The sequence below is a fragment of the Dama dama genome, chromosome X, assembly GCF_033118175.1.
Source record: "Dama dama isolate Ldn47 chromosome X, ASM3311817v1, whole genome shotgun sequence".
NCBI lineage: Eukaryota > Metazoa > Chordata > Mammalia > Artiodactyla > Cervidae > Dama > Dama dama.
This window is the reverse complement of record NC_083714.1, coordinates 53772789-53790285: the sequence shown is the minus strand read 5'-3', so window position 1 is coordinate 53790285 and position 17497 is coordinate 53772789. Positions and strand designations below refer to the sequence as shown.

The 17497-nt window shown below is 54.1% G+C and overlaps 1 protein-coding gene and 1 pseudogene across 1 annotated transcript; both read left to right on the top strand.

Moving 5' to 3' along the window:
* The first annotated feature begins 2092 nt into the window (after positions 1 to 2092).
* LOC133053068 (melanoma-associated antigen 8-like) lies at positions 2093 to 2878 on the top strand (annotated as a pseudogene).
* Positions 2879 to 11199: 8321 nt separating this feature from the next.
* LOC133052350 (melanoma-associated antigen 8-like) lies at positions 11200 to 11964 on the top strand. The gene has a single exon (XM_061137170.1). It carries the CDS (start codon positions 11200 to 11202, stop codon positions 11962 to 11964), a length of 765 nt encoding a protein of 254 aa, XP_060993153.1.
* The last annotated feature ends 5533 nt before the right edge of the window (positions 11965 to 17497 follow it).

Sequence of the window (17497 nt, the reverse complement as noted above, 5' to 3'; positions counted from 1 at the left end):
TCCTTCCTCAGTGTCCTCACCTTGACTCTCAAAAGAAAGAAGATCTTTCTCACTGCCCATCTGACGCCCTGACGCTTCTAACAATTGCCTAATGTTTCTGAGATACAGATGCGGAAGTCAGAAGAGGCTGCCAAGCGCTCACCCCACCACCAGGGTGGCCCAGGGCTGACAGTAGGGTCAGGAATCTGTGGGGTTCCTTAATCCTTCCTAAGGAATCTCATCTAGAGCCCTGGCATTCTGGGGATGCCCCTTGTGTTGACCAGAGGCGGGACCCTCACATCAAGTCTCAGGGATCACAGAGGGTGGATGAGCACATGCTGCATTTCCTGACATCTGGGTCTCAGAGAAACTGGGGACCTGGGAAAGGGGGTGTAGCCTCAGGTGAGCAGAGGGAAGATCCCCAGCTCCTCCAGGGTTTCCATTTGAGGACCCTGACGGACGATTGAGTGGACCCTGGACCCAAATCAGAGGAGACCTCAGAAAAGCCTGGAGCTGCTGTTGGTCCTTGGCCGAACTGGGATACGATGAGCCCGAAGTGCATGGTCTCACTTCCTGACATCCGGGTCTCTAACTGGGGACATCACATATGGGGCAGGGCCTCGGGGGGCAGATTCCCAGGTCCTGCAGGGTTGAAGACCTTGAGGACCCTGAAGAGGGACTAGAGGACCCTGAACCCCTAATCAGAGGAGACCTCAGAGAAGCGAATCTCTGGTGGAAGTCCAGGGCAACCGTGGGGGCAGGATGAGTGCCACAGGCATGAGCTGTCTTCCTGACATCCGGGTCTTCAAGAGACTGGGGTCCTGCTATAAGGGGCGGGGCTTCAGTTGCGGAGAGGCGAGAATCCAGGTCCTGCGCGGAGGCAAGGTGAGGTTCCTGAAGGAGGACTGTGGGCACCCTGAGTGAGGACTGATGGAACCCCACAGATCCCCATCCCTGTAGTCGTCCCTGGGAGCCCTTGGGGTGAGAAGAGCACAGTAGGTCTGTCTGACTTCCTCACATGCGGGTCTCAGAGGGACTGGAGGCCTTGTGAAAGGGGCGGGGTCTCAAAATGGCAGACGCGACAAACGCGAGTCCTGCCTGGAGTCCAGGCTCCATGCGAGGAAGGATTGAGGCGGTTCGACGGCAACCTGGAGGGATCTTGGCCCTTGCAAGAGGGTCTTGGAGGGCCCAGAGTGGGGTGAGCAGGGCGAGCAGTTTCTTGACCGCTGGCTTAGGGAACTCGGGAGGTGAGGTTTTACGGGCAGAGGTGGAGGCTTCAGGTTGGCAGAGGCTGGACTCCCCAACCCCAAGGTTGGACTGAGCAAACCCCCGCCCCTGTGGCGAGTGCTTGGAGGCCAGGCAGGACATGAGGAGGAGCTGAGGACTGAGCATCTCCCCAGCCTATGGCCCGCGCGAGGCCCTGGACAGGTGCGGCCGCATGTGGGGCCCCTCAGTGCTTTCTGTTCAGGCTTGTGTCTTGTTTTGAGTTCCCTTCTACTCCTCCAAAGGGGACCGTCCAGGTCATGCCAGGGGAAAGGTGAGCATTACAAGGTACCCACAACACAACTGGGTGTAATCCGAGTGTCCGTCCCCACCTAGCAGCACAGAAGGCCCAGGGCTGTGCCACAGTATAGCCCTTAGATGTCACCTCCATTTCTCTCACAGGAGCTCCAGGAACCGGGAGGCGAAGGCAGAGGTCTGAAGCCTGTGTCCTGAGTTCAGACGGGCAGTATCAGGAGACAAGGTGAGAGGGTGACCTGAAGTGAACCAGAGGCTCCCTATCCCAGAACATAGGGGGGGGGCAGAAGGCCCCAATTCCTCACACTTTTTTGGACCTGGAAAACTCGGGCTGTACTGACCACACCCTGGGGAGCCACCTTCCTTCCTCCTTCGGGTAGCCAGGGGACTGGCCTCCCAGGAGGAGCGCTCCTGTGAGGTCTGAGAGAACCCCTCAAGGGGAGAGCTGTAAGTGGCCTGTGTCGTACCATCCAGGATGCATTTCTTAGCCCAGGTTGCTCACACCTCCTCTCTCCCAGAGGCCCTTGGTCCCCATCTCTACCTCTGCCTCACTTTCGTGTCTTGTTTCACCTCAGGCATTGTGCTCGTGGTTGAGATGAGTGAGCTCAGCAAACCCGAGGAAGACCTTCAGGACCCAGGCGAGGCCCAGGGCCCTATCGAGGTGCCGCTCTAGGGGGCTGAGGTGGGGGAGTCCGCATCCCACTTGGACTCCTACCCACTAGCATCCTCCTCCGCTCCTATGGAGGCCTTGCCCCAGGAAATTCTGGATAGGATAATAGGTAAACTGATGAAGTTCCTGCTCCTCAAGTATCGAGCCAAGGAGCTGACCTCCCAGGCGGAAATGCTGAATAAGGTCCTCAGGGATAACCAGGAGCACTTCCAGGTGGTCTTCAGGGAAGTCTCAGTGTGCCTGCAGCTGGTCTTTGGAGTGGATGTGAAAGAGGTGGACCCAGTGGAGCACATCTACATCTTGGTCCCCATCCTGGGCCTCACTTGCGATGAGATGCTGAGCGATGGGGTGGGCCTGCCCAAGGCCGGCTTCCTGGTGCTGGTCCTCAGCATGATCATGCGGTTTGGAGACCCGGCCCCTGAGGAGGCGGTCTGGGGAGCACTCAGCAGGATGGGGGTGTATGTTGGGAGTGAGCAGTGTGTCTTTGGGGAGCTCAGGGAGCTTCTGACCCAAGTGTGGGTGCGGGAGGGATACCTGCGGTACCAGCAGGTGCCTGACAGCCACCCTGTTTGCTATGAGTTCCTGTGGGGTCCCCGGGCCTATGAGGAGACCAGCAAGCGGCAAGTCATGGCATTTATGCTCAGGGTCAACCAAAGGGCTTTGAGGACCTTCCCATTCCTGTCTGCATAAGATGCGAGGGAGGAGGAATAGGGGGCCTGAGACAGAGCAGCAGCCAGGTTGTTCCTTCTCTCTGTGGTTAAAGAGGGGGTAGTCAGCTTTCTCAAATGTGAGGGCCCGGGCTAGTTGGGGGAACCAGTTTGTAGCATCTTTTGGTTCCTGTTCTCTATGATGACATGGGGATTCATCTCTGTTTTCTTTAGAAATTTTTCAAAGTTTGGTTTCAGAGTAGGCTAAAGAAACTTCAATATCTTAGCTTTGTGAATGATACGGATCCGAGTGTCTCTGATGTTACACAGTTCAAAAACAAGAGTTTTTGTAAGAGAGATTGGAAAGTCTTCCATTTTGTTTTGTGGTCCTGAACAGAATGCAATGGAATTGAAATTAGAAATGTTTTGAAAATGTGAACTTCTGTAGCAATAGTATTGTATGGAGAAGAGTTCGATAATAAAAGTAATCCTAGTGAATTCATGCCTATGGCCTTCTTGTCTGTCATTCACAATAACTAAATGATCTCGGTTAATTGAATTTTCCTGGATTATTAAAGAAAGTAGCAGACAATCTGAGACCCCTGCTCATTGGCTCAGTGATTCCAAAGACGTGTACAGATTCTCTGCTCCGTGAAAGGCCATGTTAACAGTGGGGAGACTAGGAGTAGCAGGACACACCCAAACCTACAGCAATGGTCGAGGAGCCGCAGTCACATGAGGTCTGTCTTGGGGGTGAGGGGAATCTCTGGAACGGATCATTGCTGTGAGGTGTCCCTTTGCTTCTTGGATAAACCCCAGAGAGATCTCTTTCTAGGGCAGGCAGGAAGGGGTCCTGGCTCTTGTCCCATCGCTGTTGACCACAGGGATGAAATAGGTGTTTTCTCTCCACCATCTGCTAGGAATCCTAGAGAAATGTGAATCTTGCTCTTTGATATGTGCCCAGTATTCCCTGTACTAGCCCTCTTGTCTCTGCCTTGGGAAGCTGATCACCAAGTACATTGAAATAACAGTTTCTTTGGTCATCTGGACTTTATGATTTTCACTTGTGAGCATGCTCTAGATTTCATTTGGATGAAATGAGTGAAGAGAAGCTGCAAAAGTGGACAGGACCTGCTGTGTGACTAGAATCCTGGGATCTTTGAGTGAGCCGTGCCCAGCTGGAGACACTGCTCTCCACCCCGAAGCACACACAGACACTGAAATTGATATACATTCTCCAGGAGGAAAACACAGAACAGCACTTCTGAGTGGTTTTCTGTTCCATTTCTAACTAAGCTGCCAATTCTCTGAGGTGTCCTGAAAACAAAACAGTTTCCAGAGGGGAGAGGGACAGAGTCTGAGATCCGAATAGCATGAGAAATAAGTACTAGCCAGTAAAGATGCAACATCTGCCAGCATCCCTGTGTTCGGGTGGGTTCAGAAGTGCGGAGGCAGCAGAGACCCAGGTTAAGGCTGTGCCTGGCATCAAAAGGCAGGAGCGACTTCCGGGCCTAAGGAGGTGGTGAGGTCACTGCAGTGGGGGTGTGGATGGGTGCAGGGGGCTAATGGGGCAGCTATCCATGCTGAGTGCCAGAGAAAATGGGGAACAGGTGATGTGATTCTGGTCACATATATGGCAGCTGCCAGATAGTCAGTGGATGCTTGGAAAAGCCCCGTGGCCTGAGTTCTTCTCCTGTGAAGCCAGCCGGTTTGAGGAGCCCACGTGTTGGGCTGCACTATTCGCCTGAGGGATGGGATGCAGGTGCCAGGGCCTGGCGGTGATTGCCTCTGTGATGTCGGGACAGGAATCCGTCACAGTGTTGCCCCAAGAGTGTCCTCCACTCTCCACTGTAGGAAGGGGTCAGCTACTTTGTGGTCCCGGGCTTGTCCGAGAATGTGCACCTCAATAGGATGTGGGATACCTACTCAGCCAAATAGGATGTTTCACAAATAAAACTAAGAAACTTTGCTACTTAGACCATAGTGGACCATAATGTTAGTCGCTCAGTCGTGTCGGACTGTTTGCAACTCCATGGACTGTAGCCTTCCAATCTCCTCTGTCCATGGAATTCTCCAGGCAAGAATACTGGAGTGGGTTGCCATGCCCTTCTTCAGGTGATCTCCCTGACCCATGAATCGATCCCATGTCTCCCACAGTGTAAGCGGAATCTTCATCATTTGAGCTCCTGGGCAAGCCCCATTTCCATAGAAAACCTGTTAAATTTGGGTATGAAGGAGTGTTCCAACAGGACCCAAGCTGCTCCAGGAAATAGAAGCAAGAGCCACTCTTTGCCTCTGCCCTAGCTGGTCTTCCATGCAAAACAGTACTTTCCTTTCTTGCAGCCTCAACTAAGGTCAAGTCCTTGATTACAATGGCCAATTACAATCAAGATAATTGAAAGCTAATTAAGACCGTGGGTTCTGGATCTCCGGGGCCAGGAAAGAAAGGGTAGTTCCATGCATTTCTTGGGCACCACTTCAAGGGAGTGCGACCAAAGTTCTGCAGGATTCCTAGCAGATGTGGGGTAGAAAACACCTCCTTTGCCCCTGTGATCAACAGCAATGCGACAAGAGTCAGGACCCCTTCCTTCCTGCCCCAGAAAGAGATCTCTCTGGGCTTTGTCCGAGATGCAAAAGGCCACCTTACAGCCATGATCCATTTCAGAATTTGCCATCACCCTGAAGACACACTGTCTGCAAGTCTGAGGGCTGCTAGCAGCCTGCCTCACCTCGACCACCTCCCACAGAAGGAACCCAGGGTCCTAAAGGCCCAAACCACCTTGGCTCAGGCACTGAAACTCGAGTGCTCCTCCTGGAGCTCCACCGCCCTACCTCGTGTTGCCTTGTTCGGTGCGACTAGGGGAGGTCTCTCCACCTTCCTTGTGTGACTGCGGCTCCTAGAACTTTGCTCGAGGTGTGGGGGTGTCCTGCTTCTCCTAGTGTCCCCACTCCTAACACCGCCTTTCCTGGAGAAGATACTCTGTAAAGGTCTTCAGAGTATATGAGCTAGTGAACAGGGGCCTCAGATTTATTGCCAGCTGCTTCCTTAAATAACCCAGACAAACCCAAATAAAGATAATTTAGTTTTTGAGAATGACACACAAGAAGGACAGATGGGTGAATTCCTTGCAATTACTTTTATCGTCTAATTCTTGCCCCATCAATATTAGTGCTTCCCTGGTGGCTCAGACGGTAAAGCGTCTGTCTACATTGGGAGACCCGTGTTCCATCCCTGGGTCATGATGATCCCCTGGAGAAAGAAATGACAGCCCACCCAAGTACTCTTGCCTGGAAAATCCCATGGACTGAGGAGCCTTGTTGGCTCCTCAGTCCATGGGGCCGCAAAGAGTCGGACAGGACTGAGTGACTCCACCACTCCAACCACAAGCTCCCATTTCCGAAACGGTTCTAATTCCATTTCCACTGTGTCCCATTCAGGGTCACAAAACAAAATGGAAGAGTTTCCAATCTCTTACAAAACAGCAAAACTCTTGTTCTTGAACTGTGTAAGCACAAACACATATTGATCAACCTCATTCTCCAAGCTAAGACACTGAACTTTATTTAGCCTTTTGCAAAAACAATCAAAGCTTGAAGATTTTCTAAGGAAAACAGATGAATCTCCATGTCATTGTAGAGAACAGGAGCCCACAGATGCTGTGCACTGGTTCCCCCAACTGGCCCGGGCCCTCACTTCTGAGAAGGTGACTACTCCCTCTTCAATCACAGAGGGAAGGATTACCCTGGCTGCTGCTCTGGCTCAGGCCCCCTATTCCTCCTCCCTCGCAGCCTCTGCAGACAGGAGTGGGGAGGCCCTCAAAGCCCTCTGTTAGACCCTGAGCACAGACACCATGACTTGCCACTTGCTGGTCTCCACATAGGCCAGGGCACCCCACAGGAACTCATAGCGAGCAGGGTGGCTGTCAGGCACCTGCTGGTATTCCAGGTATCCCTCCCGCACCCACACTTGGGTCAGCAGCTCCCTGAGTTCCCCAAAGAGACAGGGCTCACTCCCAACACACACCCCCGTCCTGCTGAGTACTCCCAAGACTGCTTCCTCAGGGGTCAGGTCTTCACTCTGCATGATCAGGTTGAGGACCAGCACCAGGATGCCAGCCTTGGGCAGGGTCTGCCCACTGCTCAGCATCACATTGCAGGTGAGGCCCAGGGTAGGGACCATGATGTAGATGTGCTGCCTGGGGTCCAACTGCTTTACCTCCAGGCCAACGACAACCTGTAGGCACTCTGCAGCTTGACTGAAGACCACTAGGACATGCTCCTGGTTATTCCTGAGGACCTTCTTCAGCATTTCCGCCTGGGATGTCAGATGTTTGGCCAGATACTACAGGAGCAAGAACTTCATCAAGTTAGCCACTATCTCATTCAGAGCTTCATGGGGCAAGGCCTCCACAAGGGTGGAGCAGGAGACTGTGGGGGAGGAGGCTGAGGGTGATACAGCCTCCCCCGCTCAGCCCCAGAGAGCTGCACTTCCACAGGACCCTGGCCTCACCTGGGTGCTGAAGGTCTTCCTCGAGCTTGCTCAGCTCAGTCATCTTGACCACGAGCCTGATGCCTGGGATCAAACTACAGAGTGAGGCAGGAGTGAGGCATGGGGGCAAATGGGACAGATGAGGACCATGGGCCTGGATGGTGGATAGACGGGCTGTGAATGGCCTCACCTGAGAACCGCTGCACCCTGGTTGGCCACAGGCCACTTGCAGGTCTCCTCTTGAAAAGTGCTCTCAGACCACACAGGGACATGCCTCTGGAGTGGCCAGTCCCCTGGCTACCTGAAGAAGGAAGTGAGGTGGCTCCCCAGGGTGTGGTCAGCACAGCCCGAGATTTCTGGGACTGACAAGGTAAGGGGATTAGGCCCTTGTGGGGTCCCCTCTGTTCTGGGATGGGCAGCACTTGGTGTCCACTCAGGGCACCCTCGTCACCTTGACTCCTGGCATTGCCTGGACCTCCTCTGTTCACTGACGTCAGGACATGGGCCTCAGATGTCTGCCTTCGCCTACTGCTTCCTACAGCTCCTGTGAGAAATGGAGGGGCACCTCAGTGGTATCCTGTGGCACAGCCCTTAGCATTCTCTGACAGTACAAGGGGTGCACACTGTGAGGGTCCCTCAGTTGTGTGGTGAGAGGTCCCTTCAGAGCTCCCCTTTCGTGCTTACATTTGCCCTGGCACAACCTGGTCCCTCCCCTCTGGGGGCCTGGAGGGAAACACAGAACAAGACCCGAGACTGAAAAGAAAGCGCTGAGGGGCCCCACATGCGGCCGCACCTGCCCAAGGTCTCCTGTGGGGCCTAGGCCAGGGAGGTGTTCGGTCCTCAGCTCCTCCTCATGTCCTGCCTTCCCTCCCAGCACTGACCACAGGGGCGGGGGTCTGCTCAGTCCTCCATTGCGGCTGAGGAGTCCAGCCTCTGCCAACCGGAAGCCTTCGGCTGTTCCTGAAATACCTCACCTCCCGAGGTCCCTAAGCCAGAGTTCAAGAAACTGCTCAGCCCACTCTGCACCCTCCAAGACCCCCTTGCAAGGGCCAAGATCCCTCCCTGTTGGGGTCTAACTGCCTTAGTCCTTCCTTGCATGGGGTCTAGACTCCACACAAGACCTGCAAGTGTCCCATCCGCCATTTGGAGTTTCCCCTGCTTTCAAGAGGTCCCCAGTCTCTCTGCCAGGGTCATCAGGCAATGTGGCACGAGGTTATCCTGCCCAGGGACTACCAGGGTTCCCTCTGTTCTGAGATCTGGCTACCCTCAGTCCTCCCTCAGGGTCCTCACCTTGATTTCCAGGAGGACCTAGTCTCTGTCCTCTCCCCACCATAGTCCCTGCTCCTCACACCAAGTCCCCAGCCTCACAGAGCTGGATGTCAGGAACTCAGGACAGACCTAGTGTGCTCTTCTCACCCCGAGGGCTCCCAGGGCCGATGGCAGGGGCAGGGATCTCTGGGGTTCCATCACTCTTATCTTGGGATCCCTAGAGTTTTCACTTGGGGTCCCTTCAGCCTTCCCTCAGAGACCTCAACTTTATCTCCAGGTACGACTTCAGATTCTCTCCTCTCCCCTACTAACGCCCCAAACCTCATACCAGGAGCCCAGTCTTTCTGATATGCGGATGTCAGTAAGTCATCTCTCTATACTAGGACACCAGTCTGAAATCTGGATATTAGGGAGTCAGACCCCATGCCAGGTCCCCAGTCTCTCTGAGACCCAGTCAGGAAATCCAGCATACGTTCATCCACCCAATGTCCTCCCAGAGCCCACTCTGCTCTTGGGACCAGGGTCCCCTCTGTCCTTCCTCAGTGTCCTCACCTTGACTCTCAAAAGAAAGAAGATCTTTCTCACTGCCCATCTGACGCCCTGACGCTTCTAACAATTGCCTAATGTTTCTGAGATACAGATGCGGAAGTCAGAAGAGGCTGCCAAGCGCTCACCCCACCACCAGGGTGGCCCAGGGCTGACAGTAGGGTCAGGAATCTGTGGGGTTCCTTAATCCTTCCTAAGGAATCTCATCTAGAGCCCTGGCATTCTGGGGATGCCCCTTGTGTTGACCAGAGGCGGGACCCTCGCATCAAGTCTCAGGGATGACAGAGGGTGGATGAGCACATGCTGCATTTCCTGACATCTGGGTCTCAGAGAAACTGGGGACCTGGGAAAGGGGGTGTAGCCTCAGGTGAACAGAGGGAAGATCCCCAGCTCCTCCAGGGTTTCCATTTGAGGACCCTGACGGACGATTGAGTGGACCCTGGACCCAAATCAGAGGAGACCTCAGAAAAGCCTGGAGCTGCTGTTGGTCCTTGGCCGAACTGGGATACGATGAGCCCGAAGTGCATGGTCTCACTTCCTGACATCCGGGTCTCTGACTGGGGACGTCACATATGGGGCGGGCCCTCGGGGGGCAGATTCCCAGGTCCTGCAGGGTTGAAGACCTTGAGGACCCTGAAGAGGGACTAGAGGACCCTGAACCCCTAATCAGAGGAGACCTCAGAGAAGCGAATCTCTGTTGGCAGTCCAGGGCAACCGTGGGGGCAGGATGAGTGCCACAGGCATGAGCTGTCTTCCTGACATCCGGGTCTTCAAGAGACTGGGGTCCTGCTATAAGGGGCGGGGCTTCAGTTGCGGAGAGGCGAGAATCCAAGTCCTGCGCGGAGGCAAGGTGAGGTTCCTGAAGGAGGACTGTGGGCACCCTGAGTGAGGACTGATGGAACCCCACAGATCCCCATCCCTGTAGTCGTCCCTGGGAGCCCTTGGGGTGAGAAGAGCACAGTAGGTCTGTCTGACTTCCTCACATGCGGGTCTCAGAGGGACTGGAGGCCTTGTGAAAGGGGCGGGGTCTCAAAATGGCAGACGCGACAAACGCGAGTCCTGCCTGGAGTCCAGGCTCCATGCGAGGAAGGATTGAGGCGGTTCGACGGCAACCTGGAGGGATCTTGGCCCTTGCAAGAGGGTCTTGGAGGGCCCAGAGTGGGGTGAGCAGGGTGAGCAGTTTCTTGACCGCTGGCTTAGGGAACTCGGGAGGTGAGGTTTTACGGGCAGAGGTGGAGGCTTCAGGTTGGCAGAGGCTGGACTCCCCAACCCCAAGGTTGGACTGAGCAAACCCCCGCCCCTGTGGCGAGTGCTTGGAGGCCAGGCAGGACATGAGGAGGAGCTGAGGACTGAGCATCTCCCCAGCCTAGGGCCCGCGCGAGGCCCTGGACAGGTGCGGCCGCATGTGGGGCCCCTCAGTGCTTTCTGTTCAGGCTTGTGTCTTGTTTTGAGTTCCCTTCTACTCCTCCAAAGGGGACCGTCCAGGTCATGCCAGGGGAAAGGTGAGCATTACAAGGTACCCACAACACAACTGGGTGTAATCCGAGTGTCCGTCCCCACCTAGCAGCACAGAAGGCCCAGGGCTGTGCCACAGTATAGCCCTTAGATGTCACCTCCATTTCTCTCACAGGAGCTCCAGGAACCGGGAGGCGAAGGCAGAGGTCTGAAGCCTGTGTCCTGAGTTCAGACGGGCAGTATCAGGAGACAAGGTGAGAGGGTGACCTGAAGTGAACCAGAGGCTCCCTATCCCAGAACATAGGGGGGGGGGCCCAGAAGGCCCCAATTCCTCACACTTTTTTGGACCTGGAAAACTCGGGCTGTACTGACCACACCCTGGGGAGCCACCTTCCTTCCTCCTTCGGGTAGCCAGGGGACTGGCCTCCCAGGAGGAGCGCTCCTGTGAGGTCTGAGAGAACCCCTCAAGGGGAGAGCTGTAAGTGGCCTGTGTCGTACCATCCAGGATGCATTTCTTAGCCCAGGTTGCTCACACCTCCTCTCTCCCAGAGGCCCTTGGTCCCCATCTGTACCTCTGCCTCACTTTCGTGTCTTGTTTCACCTCAGGCATTGTGCTCGTGGTTGAGATGAGTGAGCTCAGCAAACCCGAGGAAGACCTTCAGGACCCAGGCGAGGCCCAGGGCCCTATCGAGGTGCCGCTCTTGGGGGCTGAGGTGGGGGAGTCCGCATCCCACTTGGCCTCCTACCCCCCAGCATCCTCCTCCGCTCCTATGGAGGCCTTGCCCCAGGAAATTCTGGATAGGATGATAGGTAAACTGATGAAGTTCCTGCTCCTCAAGTATCGAGCCAAGGAGCTGACCTCCCAGGCGGAAATGCTGAATAAGGTCCTCAGGGATAACCAGGAGCACTTCCCGGTGGTCTTCAGGGAAGTCTCAGTGTGCCTGCAGCTGGTCTTTGGCGTGGATGTGAAAGAGGTGGACCCAGTGGAGCACATCTACATCTTGGTCCCCATCCTGGGCCTCACTTGCGATGAGATGCTGAGCGATGGGGTGGGCCTGCCCAAGGCCGGCTTCCTGGTGCTGGTCCTCAGCATGATCATGCGGTTTGGAGACCCGGCCCCTGAGGAGGCGGTCTGGGGAGCACTCAGCAGGATGGGGGTGTATGTTGGGAGTGAGCAGTGTGTCTTTGGGGAGCTCAGGGAGCTTCTGACCCAAGTGTGGGTGCGGGAGGGATACCTGCGGTACCAGCAGGTGCCTGACAGCCACCCTGTTTGCTATGAGTTCCTGTGGGGTCCCCGGGCCTATGAGGAGACCAGCAAGTGGCAAGTCATGGCATTTATGCTCAGGGTCAACCAAAGGGCTTTGAGGACCTTCCCATTCCTGTCTGCATAAGATGCGAGGGAGGAGGAATAGGGGGCCTGAGACAGAGCAGCAGCCAGGTTGTTCCTTCTCTCTGTGGTTAAAGAGGGGGTAGTCAGCTTTCTAAAATGTGGGGGCCCGGGCTAGTTGGGGGAACCAGTTTGTAGCATCTTTTGGTTCCTGTTCTCTATGATGACATGGGGATTCATCTCTGTTTTCTTTAGAAATTTTTCAAAGTTTGGTTTCAGAATAGGCTAAAGAAACTTCAATATCTTAGCTTTGTGAATGATACGGATCCGAGTGTCTCTGATGTTACACAGTTCAAAAACAAGAGTTTTTGTAAGAGAGATTGGAAAGTCTTCCATTTTGTTTTGTGGTCCTGAACAGAATGCAATGGAATCGAAATTAGAAATGTTTTGAAAATGTGAACTTCTGTAGCAATAGTATTGTATGGAGAAGAGTTCGATAATAAAAGTAATCCTAGTGAATTCATGCCTATGGCCTTCTTGTCTGTCATTCACAATAACTAAATGATCTCGGTTAATTGAATTTTCCTGGATTATTAAAGAAAGTAGCAGACAATCTGAGACCCCTGCTCATTGGCTCAGTGATTCCAAAGACGTGTACAGATTCTCTGCTCCGTGAAAGGCCATGTTAACAGTGGGGAGACTAGGAGTAGCAGGACACACCCAAACCTACAGCAATGGTCGAGGAGCCACAGTCACATGAGGTCTGTCTTGGGGGTGAGGGGAATCTCTGGAACGGATCATTGCTGTGAGGTGTCCCTTTGCTTCTTGGATAAACCCCAGAGAGATCTCTTTCTAGGGCAGGCAGGAAGGGGTCCTGGCTCTTGTCCCATCGCTGTTGACCACAGGGATGAAATAGGTGTTTTCTCTCCACCATCTGCTAGGAATCCTAGAGAAATGTGAATCTTGCTCTTTGATATGTGCCCAGTATTCCCTGTACTAGCCCTCTTGTCTCTGCCTTGGGAAGCTGATCACCAAGTACATTGAAATAACAGTTTCTTTGGTCATCTGGACTTTATGATTTTCACTTGTGAGCATGCTCTAGATTTCATTTGGATGAAATGAGTGAAGAGAAGCTGCAAAAGTGGACAGGACCTGCTGTGTGACTAGAATCCTGGGATCTTTGAGTGAGCCGTGCCCAGCTGGAGACACTGCTCTCCACCCCGAAACACACACAGACACTGAAATTGATATACATTCTCCAGGAGGAAAACACAGAACAGCACTTCTGAGTGGTTTTCTGTTCCATTTCTAATTAAGCTGCCAATTCTCTGAGGTGTCCTGAAAACAAAACAGTTTCCAGAGGGGAGAGGGACAGAGTCTGAGATCTGAATAGCATGAGAAATAAGTACTAGCCAGTAAAGATGCAACATCTGCCAGCATCCCTGTGTTCGGGTGGGTTCAGAAGTGTGGAGGCAGCAGAGACCCAGGTTAAGGCTGTGCCTGGCATCAAAAGGCAGGAGCGACTTCCGGGCCTAAGGAGGTGGTGAGGTCACTGCAGTGGGGGTGTGGATGGGTGCAGGGGGCTAATGGGGCAGCTATCCATGCTGAGTGCCAGAGAAAATGGGGAACAGGTGATGTGATTCTGGTCACATATATGGCAGCTGCCAGATAGTCAGTGGATGCTTGGAAAAGCCCCGTGGCCTGAGTTCTTCTCCTGTGAAGCCAGCCGGTTTGAGGAGCCCACGTGTTGGGCTGCACTATTCGCCTGAGGGATGGGATGCAGGTGCCAGGGCCTGGCGGTGATTGCCTCTGTGATGTCGGGACAGGAATCCGTCACAGTGTTGCCCCAAGAGTGTCCTCCACTCTCCACTGTAGGAAGGGGTCAGCTACTTTGTGGTCCCGGGCTTGTCCGAGAATGTGCACCTCAATAGGATGTGGGATACCTACTCAGCCAAATAGGATGTTTCACAAATAAAACTAAGAAACTTTGCTACTTAGACCATAGTGGACCATAATGTTAGTCGCTCAGTCGTGTCGGACTGTTTGCAACTCCATGGACTGTAGCCTTCCAATCTCCTCTGTCCATGGAATTCTCCAGGCAAGAATACTGGAGTGGGTTGCCATGCCCTTCTTCAGGTGATCTCCCTGACCCATGAATCGATCCCATGTCTCCCACAGTGTAAGCGGAATCTTCATCATTTGAGCTCCTGGGCAAGCCCCATTTCCATAGAAAACCTGTTAAATTTGGGTATGAAGGAGTGTTCCAACAGGACCCAAGCTGCTCCAGGAAATAGAAGCAAGAGCCACTCTTTGCCTCTGCCCTAGCTGGTCTTCCATGCAAAACAGTACTTTCCTTTCTTGCAGCCTCAACTAAGGTCAAGTCCTTGATTACAATGGCCAATTACAATCAAGATAATTGAAAGCTAATTAAGACCGTGGGTTCTGGATCTCCGGGGCCAGGAAAGAAAGGGTAGTTCCATGCATTTCTTGGGCACCACTTCAAGGGAGTGCGACCAAAGTTCTGCAGGATTCCTAGCAGATGTGGGGTAGAAAACACCTCCTTTGCCCCTGTGATCAACAGCAATGCGACAAGAGTCAGGACCCCTTCCTTCCTGCCCCAGAAAGAGATCTCTCTGGGCTTTGTCCGAGATGCAAAAGGCCACCTTACAGCCATGATCCATTTCAGAATTTGCCATCACCCTGAAGACACACTGTCTGCAAGTCTGAGGGCTGCTAGCAGCCTGCCTCACCTCGACCACCTCCCACAGAAGGAACCCAGGGTCCTAAAGGCCCAAACCACCTTGGCTCAGGCACTGAAACTCGAGTGCTCCTCCTGGAGCTCCACCGCCCTACCTCGTGTTGCCTTGTTCGGTGCGACTAGGGGAGGTCTCTCCACCTTCCTTGTGTGACTGCGGCTCCTAGAACTTTGCTCGAGGTGTGGGGGTGTCCTGCTTCTCCTAGTGTCCCCACTCCTAACACCGCCTTTCCTGGAGAAGATACTCTGTAAAGGTCTTCAGAGTATATGAGCTAGTGAACAGGGGCCTCAGATTTATTGCCAGCTGCTTCCTTAAATAACCCAGACAAACCCAAATAAAGATAATTTAGTTTTTGAGAATGACACACAAGAAGGACAGATGGGTGAATTCCTTGCAATTACTTTTATCGTCTAATTCTTGCCCCATCAATATTAGTGCTTCCCTGGTGGCTCAGACGGTAAAGCGTCTGTCTACATTGGGAGACCCGTGTTCCATCCCTGGGTCATGATGATCCCCTGGAGAAAGAAATGACAGCCCACCCAAGTACTCTTGCCTGGAAAATCCCATGGACTGAGGAGCCTTGTTGGCTCCTCAGTCCATGGGGCCGCAAAGAGTCGGACAGGACTGAGCGACTCCACCACTCCAACCACAAGCTCCCATTTCCGAAACGGTTCTAATTCCATTTCCACTGTGTCCCATTCAGGGTCACAAAACAAAATGGAAGAGTTTCCAATCTCTTACAAAACAGCAAAACTCTTGTTCTTGAACTGTGTAAGCACAAACACATATTGATCAACCTCATTCTCCAAGCTAAGACACTGAACTTTATTTAGCCTTTTGCAAAAACAATCAAAGCTTGAAGATTTTCTAAGGAAAACAGATGAATCTCCATGTCATTGTAGAGAACAGGAGCCCACAGATGCTGTGCACTGGTTCCCCCAACTGGCCCGGGCCCTCACTTCTGAGAAGGTGACTACTCCCTCTTCAATCACAGAGGGAAGGATTACCCTGGCTGCTGCTCTGGCTCAGGCCCCCTATTCCTCCTCCCTCGCAGCCTCTGCAGACAGGAGTGGGGAGGCCCTCAAAGCCCTCTGTTAGACCCTGAGCACAGACACCATGACTTGCCACTTGCTGGTCTCCACATAGGCCAGGGCACCCCACAGGAACTCATAGCGAGCAGGGTGGCTGTCAGGCACCTGCTGGTATTCCAGGTATCCCTCCCGCACCCACACTTGGGTCAGCAGCTCCCTGAGTTCCCCAAAGAGACAGGGCTCACTCCCAACACACACCCCCGTCCTGCTGAGTACTCCCAAGACTGCTTCCTCAGGGGTCAGGTCTTCACTCTGCATGATCAGGTTGAGGACCAGCACCAGGATGCCAGCCTTGGGCAGGGTCTGCCCACTGCTCAGCATCACATTGCAGGTGAGGCCCAGGGTAGGGACCATGATGTAGATGTGCTGCCTGGGGTCCAACTGCTTTACCTCCAGGCCAACGACAACCTGTAGGCACTCTGCAGCTTGACTGAAGACCACTAGGACATGCTCCTGGTTATTCCTGAGGACCTTCTTCAGCATTTCCGCCTGGGATGTCAGATGTTTGGCCAGATACTACAGGAGCAAGAACTTCATCAAGTTAGCCACTATCTCATTCAGAGCTTCATGGGGCAAGGCCTCCACAAGGGTGGAGCAGGAGACTGTGGGGGAGGAGGCTGAGGGTGATACAGCCTCCCCCGCTCAGCCCCAGAGAGCTGCACTTCCACAGGACCCTGGCCTCACCTGGGTGCTGAAGGTCTTCCTCGAGCTTGCTCAGCTCAGTCATCTTGACCACGAGCCTGATGCCTGGGATCAAACTACAGAGTGAGGCAGGAGTGAGGCATGGGGGCAAATGGGACAGATGAGGACCATGGGCCTGGATGGTGGATAGACGGGCTGTGAATGGCCTCACCTGAGAACCGCCGCACCCTGGTTGGCCACAGGCCACTTGCAGGTCTCCTCTTGAAAAGTGCTCTCAGACCACACAGGGACATGCCTCTGGAGTGGCCAGTCCCCTGGCTACCTGAAGAAGGAAGTGAGGTGGCTCCCCAGGGTGTGGTCAGCACAGCCCGAGATTTCTGGGACTGACAAGGTAAGGGGATTAGGCCCTTGTGGGGTCCCCTCTGTTCTGGGATGGGCAGCACTTGGTGTCCACTCAGGGCACCCTCGTCACCTTGACTCCTGGCATTGCCTGGACCTCCTCTGTTCACTGACCTCAGGACACGGGCCTCAGATGTCTGCCTTGGCCTACTGCTTCCTACAGCTCCTGTGAGAAATGGAGGGGCACCTCAGTGGTATCCTGTGGCACAGCCCTTAGCATTCTCTGACAGTACAAGGGGTGCACACTGTGAGGGTCCCTCAGTTGTGTGGTGAGAGGTCCCTTCAGAGCTCCCCTTTCGTGCTTACATTTGCCCTGGCACAACCTGGTCCCTCCCCTCTGGGGGCCTGTAGGGAAACACAGAACAAGACCCGAGACTGAAAAGAAAGCGCTGAGGGGCCCCACATGCGGCCGCACCTGCCCAAGGTCTCCTGTGGGGCCTAGGCCAGGGAGGTGTTCGGTCCTCAGCTCCTCCTCATGTCCTGCCTTCCCTCCCAGCACTGACCACAGGGGCGGGGGTCTGCTCAGTCCTCCATTGCGGCTGAGGAGTCCAGCCTCTGCCAACCGGAAGCCTTCGGCTGTTCCTGAAATACCTCACCTCCCGAGGTCCCTAAGCCAGAGTTCAAGAAACTGCTCAGCCCACTCTGCACCCTCCAAGACCCCCTTGCAAGGGCCAAGATCCCTCCCTGTTGGGGTCTAACTGCCTTAGTC

What these genes read in the sequence shown, in the direction of transcription:
- LOC133052350 (XM_061137170.1), top strand. Translation starts at nt 11,200, where the DNA reads ATGAGTGAGCTCAGCAAACCCGAGGAAGACCTTCAGGACCCAGGCGAG.